Source organism: Leishmania infantum, chromosome 26, assembly GCF_000002875.2.
Source record: "Leishmania infantum JPCM5 genome chromosome 26".
Classification (NCBI taxonomy): domain Eukaryota; phylum Euglenozoa; class Kinetoplastea; order Trypanosomatida; family Trypanosomatidae; genus Leishmania; species Leishmania infantum.
In genome coordinates, this window is record NC_009410.2 from 1,032,093 (window position 1) to 1,041,762 (window position 9,670).

General features: G+C 56.0%; 3 protein-coding genes across 3 annotated transcripts; all 3 read left to right on the plus strand.

Moving 5' to 3' along the window:
- Positions 1 to 5,882: 5,882 nt before the first annotated feature.
- Positions 5,883 to 6,557, plus strand: LINJ_26_2720 (peptidase with unknown catalytic mechanism (family U48); the record flags this gene model as incomplete). Its single annotated transcript, XM_001470569.1, has 1 exon — positions 5,883 to 6,557. The coding sequence occupies one exon, from the start codon at positions 5,883 to 5,885 to the stop codon at positions 6,555 to 6,557; it is 675 nt and encodes a 224-aa protein (XP_001470606.1).
- A 446-nt stretch (positions 6,558 to 7,003) lies between these two features.
- LINJ_26_2730 (6-phosphogluconolactonase) lies at positions 7,004 to 7,807 on the plus strand (the record flags this gene model as incomplete). Its single annotated transcript, XM_003392572.1, has 1 exon — positions 7,004 to 7,807. One exon carries the CDS (start codon positions 7,004 to 7,006, stop codon positions 7,805 to 7,807), a length of 804 nt encoding a protein of 267 aa, XP_003392620.1.
- Positions 7,808 to 8,558: 751 nt separating this feature from the next.
- Positions 8,559 to 9,350, plus strand: LINJ_26_2740 (putative glutamate 5-kinase; the record flags this gene model as incomplete). The annotated part of the gene is made up of 1 exon (XM_001470570.1): positions 8,559 to 9,350. One exon carries the CDS (start codon positions 8,559 to 8,561, stop codon positions 9,348 to 9,350), a length of 792 nt encoding a protein of 263 aa, XP_001470607.1.
- Between the last annotated feature and the right edge of the window lie 320 nt (positions 9,351 to 9,670).

The window sequence follows — 9,670 nt, forward strand, 5'->3', positions numbered from 1 at the left end:
GGGGGCTCATCGCCCTTCCCTCGGTGCGGCTAGGTGGTGTCGCTATGACGAGGCGGAAGGTACGCAAGACAGTTGCCTACCAAAGACGCTCATTCAGCCCGTCAGCGAGACGACGGAATGCCTCGACACTCCACAGCAACCCTTGCGAGCCCTCGCCGGCGTTGTCACATGCGTGACTGTCGTGCAGATAGCCGTGGGATACGCTCTCCGTGCTCTCCACTTCTCTCTCCCTCTCTTTTGTCATCTGCACCTCCTTTTTTTTTTCTTCCGGCTTCCTGACTTTCCCCCTAAATGCTTTGCCTTTTGCTCTCTCGTGTCTGTGTGCGTGTACGCGATTTTGTGCGCATTGACCACCACGTGGTGAAGGTTGAGGATGACCCCCTTCTCTCGGACTGTATCGGAAGCGCACACCTGCACAAACAGTGTGCAAGTGCTCCCCTTCCTCCGCCCTCACCGCACGTACACACGCCCACACACCAAAAGTGTCTCATTTTGCTGTGTGCACAGTTCCCCTCTCGCCCCCACCTGATCGTTCCCAACGTACGGTTCACGGAGTCCTGTGCCGGACGGTGCGCTCACGCGTACCTGTCAACGAGTGGATGCGCATCCTCCTTTGTTCCGTGGTGTTTTACGGGTTTACTTGAATGGTGATAACCCTGGTGTAGCACCTTGCGTGCGAGCTTGTGTGTGTGTGCAGCAGCGTTTGTCTTTGCAGAAAGATCTTCTTTTCCCACGTTCTTTTTCCACCTGCCTCATCTTTTCCTTTCTGGCTTTTCATTGTTATGCACATTGACCGCCATGTTCGCCTTCTAGTGGGGCACGGAGCAGGAGCAAGGGTGACCAACACTCACATGCACACGTGCTTGCACAACACCTCTTGTGCCGCCGCACGACAATGGCACCCGCATCGCTGCTGGCGCTTGTCTGATATGCATTTTCGTTTTCTCATCGCCATCTTGATCTCTCTCTCTTCCTCTCGTAGATTCGGTTTTGCAGTATTCTTCTGTTTCACACCTACTGGTTTCTGCCATTCGCCTCTACTCCCTTCTTCTATTTTGTCGACAGCACCCACACACACCCTCGTAGGCACACGCGGCATCGGAGAGGGCCCCTCTCATCTCTGGGAGGCGTCGTGTGTGCTTGCATTGCGACCCGGGCTGCTGGCCACCCTCCCAACGCCTCAGCACGCGGCGTTGACGCGTTTCGCAGCTCGTTTGCTGTATGCATATGCGTCTCCGAGACACGTGGGCGGGGAGTAGCGAACGTTGTATCGTCGGCGAGCACAACGTGTACAGGATGGAGCGACCGGGCCGCGTGCCGCTGTGCGAGACAATAGGCCCCTGTGCCCTCTATTCGGTTAGGTTTCTCTCTGATCTCACGTCATATGCTCATCCTACACCATCACAAGCCGTGCAAACGTGCAGTGTGTGCGTATGGGATTCAGCGATGCGAACCTCGTTGCAGCTGTGAAGATGTGCAAGGTATCCACTGAGTGCTTGGGTGGGCTCATCGGGTAGGGGGGGCGCACAGATTTCTCTCCGCGGGCTTGCGCACCGTGCACGCAAGCTCTTTTCACAGCCCCCCCCCCTCTCCTATGCTGAAATGTCTTCCATGCCTGTCACTCTCTTCGGTGGCCTCCATGTTTGTCTGTTTTCTCCCTCTCTCACGGTTTTTCGTGCGGCCTGCGCAGAAAGGCACCTCTCGTGGAAGATCGGCTCTTGCCGTCTTCTCTTTTTTTGTCCACATCAACCATCAGTGGACACAGACAAGAAGTGCACGCTTGTGCTCTTCCACCGTCTTCGAAGCCACTCCCGCTGCCTTTTCTCGTAGAACATTCTCTGCTTCTGTGGCACACTCATCGATGTAGTTAACTCGCTCCCACGTAGTCACCCGCACGCGACCACGCGGCACCGCTGCTTGTATGTGGTGACTCTCTTCGTCCTTGTCATCTCCGTGACACTGTGGAGCGTCACCTCATCCCCCGACAGCATCAACGTCTCGCTTGTCGCAGTGAGCCTAGGGGATTGCAAGCTTATCCGGGGTTAGTGTAACACTAATGCGCTTGTCGCCATTCGCGGGACCAAAATGAATACGCAGATGGCCGACGTGGCACTTGAGACAAGCTGTACGATGACGGGCATGCTGGTCTTCACGGTGACGGTGCCCGCCGGCCAGAACTGCCCCGCGACCGCAACGCGTCCGACGGATATCCCCGTTTCAATGTTCTACCAGAAGCTCATCTGGGTCCGCGCTCTCTCGCAGGCAATTTCTACCCCGCACCCATATTGCTTGTGGCCCAGAGGACGGTGCATGTCTCTATGGATTTTTTTCCTGCATGTCCGACTTCCAGGACGAGGGGCAACTGCTCATGCGGGGCGAATGATGCAGCCCGCCGGCTTTTGCGGAGCTTGCAAAGGAACGCCTGTGCGACACCACGAACGCAAACTGCATTAGGGCAACATCCGCCGGCTTTATGGATAGCGCGGCAGTGGTGCCGACGTCGGCCAACCTGATGGAGCGAGTCCGGGTGAAGATGGCACAGGTTGCGCCCCAAACGTGCGTTCCGCCGGGTGTGTCGCTTGCGAACGACATCACCGTGCGCCACTTCCGGAGCATCCTTTTTACCAGGAACTGCTCTATCCGTGCTGGAGGCGGCGCTAAAGGTGATGGACACCCATGCCGTTGACGGTGGTGCGGCCAGCTTTGCGCTGAGCGACGTCGCAGGCGCTACGGTGGATGATGTGCTGAGAAGCTACACCGCCACCGCAGCACGGTCCGCGAGCGATAGGGCGAGCAGTTATCTATATCTGCCGCCAATGTTCGTGGCAGACTCCTTTTTTTTGTGTTTCTCTCTCGTCTTCTGCTTTCCGATTTTGGCGTACAACAACTATAGGCGGACATGTCGCAGTTCCGCATGTGGTGCTGCTCTTCCTCCCTCCTTGGCTGTGCGTGGTCTGTCTTGCTCAAATACCAAAGAGGAAACACACAAACACGAGAACACTCGCTCTCTCTCTTTCTGTCTTTGCTGTGTGTGTGCTTGTGCGTATATGTGTGCTGGCGAATAGGATGCGGTGAGGTCGCCGTTCATCTCATGGCGAGACGCTTTTTTACCACGCCACGTGCTGCTTCTGCACTGGCGACTGAATAAGTGTCTTTTGCTCGTTTTTAGTTCGTGTAGGTGCCCCTGTGCGCGTGCGTATTCCAGTCACATGCAGCGCATCTGGTAGTGGCGCTGCCGGCGGAGGGGGGGGCAATGCTTCCTCCCCTGTGCACTGCAGTAGAACGCGTGCAGACTTTAGTGACCAACAGAGACCGCCATCTATCAGCCTCCAGGTCTGCGGATCTTCCAGTGGCGCACGCTATCTGGCCTGCAGTTGTATCATGTCGCACCCAAAACTGACTAACACATGTGAACATCGAAGTGGCAGCGTTCCTTGTCTCGCGTAGTTTTGTTACTCTTTCTCTTCCCTGATGTGCAGGCCTTCAATGCTGCATTCACAGCGCCGTCGGTGACTTTAAGAGGCGGAGGTGGTGTCTTCGTGGGCACGGAATGCGACACGTGTGAATGGTGTTCGCAGAGCGGGAGGGGGAAGAGGACGGTGACAACTGCACGTGAGGTAGCAAAAAATTGCACACGACTGTGCTACTGCCTCTCGTTCTTTTTTTTTTCGCCTCTCCACGCGCGCATGAGTGCTAGCCGCCGCTCAACTTCACGATATTCTTTCCCGTGCATCATCATCTGCCTGGCCTGTCCGCCGCCCAATACGCAGGACCGGAGTGAGCTCTCTGCCGTCTAGTACGCCTGCATCCCGTGTGGTGTTTCGCAAACATGCAAGTTCCGCGATGTCAAAGGTGCCTCTGCTTTTCATTCTTGCGCGGCAAGCACCTCTCTCGGCCCCTTGAGATGATGAGCAAGAGTCGGTCTGGGCGAGGCACACCCTGGAAAGCATGACGAGGCTCTCCTCTTTGAACGCCTTGCGTCGTGGATTTCTGTCTCAAGAGCACGCGTCCTTTTACGAAAGCGCAGCGAACGCCAGGTGCGCCGCTCCCCCTCTGCTGCGGAATAAAAGCGTTGGGCACGGCCCCCCTGCACAGCGCATGCGCACGACGCTGTAAGTGGCGCCGTAGGTCATGGGTGAATATCCTGTTAGAGTGCCTTCCTGAACTACCTCTCGCTTTTTATTCTCAATCGTTTGTGTCATTCTCTTTCTCCGACGTCGGCAACGTCTGCTGCCCTCGGACGATATGCGGTGCCTGTGTGCATGTGCACTTCTATGAGTGTTTGTGCAGCGGTGGGCATTGGCTCTTGTCTTTGGTACGCCCTCATTATGCTGTTGTACTGCTCGCCGGGCTTTGTTGTGCAGTAAAGTACTCCTCTGTTTGCTTTTTTCCGGCAAGCACCGGTATTCTTGTGAACCGAGGCCCTCTAGAGGAGCGTCAATGACGTCCGTCTTGTGATACAATTTTTCTTTTGTTGCATGCCCCCCCCCCCTCCCCTCCCCCCAATGTCGGTGTGTCTGTTTGTGCGAGGGTGTGCATACGTGGATGTGTCTGCATGTGTTCTCCTGCACACAATCATACGGACGTCGAATCGCATGCAAGTCGCTCTGGCAGTCAACAAAGAGAAACTCCTTCTTCTGTGCCCACGGTTAGCTTCTGCAGTGTATGTGTTGACGATGGAGCTGACTGAAGATCAACGAGAGCAAAATAAGCGCTGGAATCACCTTCACACGTCTCACCGATGAAATCCTTCATGTCCGCGCGTTTCCCTCTACTTCTCTCCTTACCTCTGTCGATTGTAGCGCCGCGAGTGGCACTTTTCCGCTTACGCTTAGCTCTCGTGAAGAACATCTCCACCCCCGCCCACGACACCCGCATCCGCATCGTATGGGAGGCAGAACCTCCCAATACCCCATCGCAAGCATAACTAGGAACCCCAAGACCAAAGCGAATCGCCAAGCCTCTGGAGTTCATCCCCGAACATGGAGAAGCGTGTGTCCACAGCTGTCCCCCGGTGGCGGGGTGGGACCCTCCTCCCATCACCATGTTTTCGGCCATCTCCTGTATGCACGGATATGTCTGCGGATGCCTCCCCCTATGTAACCCTTCTTCCTCTCTCTTTCCCTGACCTTTCCCTGTTTCCTCCGAGAAGCCGCTGTGAAGTCCACAAAAAAACAAAGTCTGTCAGTAATCTTCTCTCCTTGTACCTTTCCTCATTCCGCTCACTCCCAGACGCGTGAACGGAAAGATGCGCACAGGCATCAGGGGTGACCGTAGACCAAGCACAACAAGCACACACAATGAAAGAAAAAAAAACACGGAAAAGAAACCAAGAAGCGGGCAACGTCTGTAAAGAAGGCCGTATTCTTCATGCACAGACATGACGGGGAGACCACGTGGTCTATATATGCCTTGTACATGCAGTAATCCTGGCACCGCTTTCTCAAGCTCCGGGGCTTCGACCTCGTTGCAGTAACGCATAGCGTGGCCGGAAATGCATCTTCTCTGCGCCTTGACGGCACTCCTACAGCCGTCCTCTACATCTTTCGACAATGCGGCTCTCTCTGCTTCTCCGGCTTCCTACTCACCTCCTGTATGATCTCCGGTTTCCTCTTGCCGTTCAAAGTCTGAGACGGTGCTGCTGCTGTTGCTGCTACCCCGCTCCCCCTGCCCGCTGATGCGAAGCAGCGAACTACGCGATGGACCTTCTCTTGTGCGCCGGCGCATCGGCCGCCTTCATCGCCGCCTTTTACGTCTGGCCGTGTGAGCGGCGCTTTGTTCTCTCCGGCATGGCGTCGCTGTGCGCCGCTGCACGCGACCCAACCGTCTATGTTGATCGCGACAGCGATGAAGCGATCCGTAGACGCACGATCTCGTTTGGCATGTGCTGCCTTGTCAGTGGTACCTACCTTGCATTCGGTACGGCGCCGCCTCGTACCGTCCAGCGGCAGAGCACTTTGCTGCGCCCGGTCATCCGTTCTTCCGTGTCGACACTGCTGCTGTTTGCGGGACCCATCGCGGAGGCGTGTCACCTCGGCACCTTCGACACACCGGAGAGCACGTTGCTGTTATGGCGAAACTATGTGATCTGCCCGATTGGGGAAGAGCTGTTCTATCGCGGCGTTCTCTTCTCGCTTCTGCACCGCCGTTCCTCTGCAGCACGCATTATCGTTTCTGCCTTCCTCTTTTCGCTTTCCCACATTCACCACCTTGTCTCTATGGCATGTGACGCGTACAGAAACTGCGAGGACAAAGGCGTGGCTGGTAACGACCGCGACGAGAAAGAGCGTGCGTGCTGGCGCTCAGCGGGGCACGCCATGTGCGGCATCTTTGTCTTTACCGCGCTATTCGGCCTTTTGAGCGGGTACTATTATGAGCATGTGTGTGAGCGTAGCATAATCGCCATCGCTGCAGCCCACGCCCTGTGCAACGCCATTGGCCCTCCGGAGTTCACAGTACTGCGGAGCCGTCATTTCACTGCAAGAGAGAAGGTGGCAAGCGCAGCGATCTATGTCGCTGGTATTGTAGGGTGGGCTTGGATGCTGCTGCGCTACTGAACCCTTTCCCCCACGAATACTGATCGATTGTCTTTGCTAGCAGCTGCGTTGATGAACACCAGAGCGGTGTAGCGCTGATCCTACCACAACGCACTTTTTACAATAGCCTGATTAGTGCGAAGGAGCATCCGCACTGCAAGGATGCACGCGCCGCGTCGATGACCTCACCTTGCGCGAGTGTAGCTTGCGTCCATCACTCCTGTTGTGGAGTGTCAGCATCCTTGAGGTCCCCCGCCCTCCACCTCCATCATGTTACCTACACCGCTCGACTTTGCCCGTCGCTGCCTTTGCGCTTGCATGCGGCAAAACAAAAGCGTGCAGTTTGTGGTGCATCATCTCCGTGTACGCTCCCCTACACAATCGCATTCTGCAACAGCGGCTCCCTTTCTTGGATCTAATTTCCCAACGCGCTTCCCTCCCGTGGCAGAGCTACGCGTGTCGGCAACATGAGTTCCTTTGCACCCAACGTGAAGGTTTGCGAGGACATTTCCCACATAAGTTCCGCCGCGCGCGACATCATCCTCGCCGCTATCGACGCGCGCGTAGACAAGTCTGCACCCGTTGTGCTGGCGCTGTCTGGAGGCTCTACCCCTAAGCGGCTGTACGAGGAGCTTCACGAAAAGGATCTGGCTCTGCTGCAGCAGCACGCGGTGCAGTTCATTCTGGGCGATGAGCGCCTCGTCGCGACAGACGACGAGCAGAGCAACTTCTCCATGGCGACGAAAGCACTGCTACGTGATGTGCCAAGCAGCGATGTCATCGCAATCGACCCGAGCGCCGCGCTGGCGACGTCCAAGGACGAGAAGGGTGGTATTGACGGCGCTTGGGTCGTCGCACAGGATTATGAGATGAAGCTCCGGAATGGCATACCATGCACACAAGTAAATGGTACAGATATGCCTGTTCCTGTGGTGGATATTATGCTTCTCGGATTCGGCGCAGACGGGCATACGGCCTCCATCTTTCCGGACTCTGTGGCAGCCACGGATGAAGACCACATCGTCTCGGTCAGCTTTCCCAGCCCGACCATGAACCCCAAGGTCTGGCGTGTCACGCTCTCAAAGACTGTGATTCAGAACGCCAAGCACGTTGTCGTGCTCGCCTGCGGCAAGGACAAAAACTGGGTCGTGCACGGTGTGCTCGCCGAGGCGCCGTCGGGTCCTCTGCCGGTATCGCGGTTTCTGAGAGACTGCCGCGGGTCGGTCACGATGCTTCTCGATGCCGGCTCTGGCGAGGGCCTCTCTGCATAGCCTCGTGAGAAGCGGTCACCGTTTTGGATGCACAGCACCGCTGCCTCCCCCTCCCCCTCCACTTCTTGTTCACGTATATATTAGCATCGGTGTGTCCGCTCTCCCACGGTAACGTGCTCATTGCCCTACTTCTCAGTATGAACCCTCTATTTCACTCCTCCTTGGTTGGACTGTGCAGACCTCTGTCAGGAACGAGACGACAAAAGCAGGCTCGCAAACAGTGTCACACACACGTACACAGTCTGAGCACGCCGTCTCCAAGACGACCGCGTGCAGGTGTGGTGCTTTACGCACTCTGATATGGTAACAAGTGGCGTGCTGAGCACGTGCTTCTTCATCACGCTACGTCACGCTAATGATTACACTACACCTTGTAGCTGCGCAGAGAGCGCTGCCTAGTCTCCCTTCATCTTTCCCTTTCTTTTTTCTCGTCATCCCCATTCCTTCGCCACTCACCCCCCCCCCCCCAAACACACACACGCACACACAAACACACACCGGGGCTCTCTCTATGCGTGCGCCAGTCGGTGAAAGTCTGTTTTGCGTGGGTGTGCAGGCCAAAACCCACTGTGTGCATCTACTGCCATCTTCTGCATTGTTTTGGTGTGCCCTTTTCATGGTTTCGCCTGCTTTGCCGATTCTTCTCATTTTGCCACCACAGACATCAAGGGGCACAAGCAAGCACGCAGCAATAGGGACTCCAACCCCGTGAAAGTACGCCCTCCCTGCCCCAGTCCACGCGGAATCAAGCATGGCGGACATCTTGAAGTCGGTGAAGCGCATCGTGGTAAAGGTGGGCTCCTCGATCCTTGTGGACAATCAGGAGATCGCCGCGCACCGGATCGAGGCGCTATGCCAGTTTATCGCCGACCTTCAGACCAAGTACGAAGTGATCCTTGTCACATCCGGCGCAGTCGCCGCGGGGTACACGAAAAAAGAGATGGATAAGTCATATGTGCCGAATAAGCAGGCACTCGCGTCGATGGGGCAGCCACTGCTCATGCACATGTACTACACCGAGCTGCAAAAGCACGGCATCCTGTGCGCTCAGATGCTGCTTGCTGCCTATGATCTCGACTCGCGGAAGCGTACTATCAACGCCCATAATACCATTGAGGTGCTCATCAGCCACAAGGTGATCCCGATCATCAACGAAAACGATGCGACGGCGCTTGACGAGCTGGTCTTTGGCGACAATGACCGTCTGTCCGCGCTAGTTGCGCACCACTTCAAGGCCGACCTACTTGTCATTCTCAGCGACATCGACGGCTACTACACCGAAAATCCACGCACTTCCACGAATGCCACGATACGCTCTGTCGTCCACGAACTTAGCCCTGACGATCTTGTGGCAGAGGCCACCCCGAACAATCGGTTCGCGACGGGTGGGATCGTGACGAAGCTGCAGGCTGCTCAATTCCTCCTGGAAAGGGGAGGAAAAATGTACCTCTCGAGCGGATTCCACCTAGAGAAGGCACGCCAGTTCCTTCTCGGCGGCTCGCACGAGATCGGCACACTGTTTTATTCGAGAGTTTCATCTTGAAGCGCTTAGGGATGTCACACAAGCACAGTGGAAGAGAGACCACAACACAGAAGACGCGCCCTATCTCACCGCATTGGCGTGCCCCAGATTGGACCCCTCATCACGGTCGTCTACAGGCTCCCTTTCTGTTGTGTGCGGTTGCGCCCAGGTCTTTATCCGTGGCTTCATATTTCACTTTGTGTCTGTTTTTCTGTCGTTCATGCGAGTCCTCATTTTTGTCGACCACATTGAACTTACCTCACGAATTGGGCAGGACAAAACCGAAGGTGGTGCGTGTTCTTTTCTTCGCTACCCGATATCGAAACAGGTACCCACGGTTC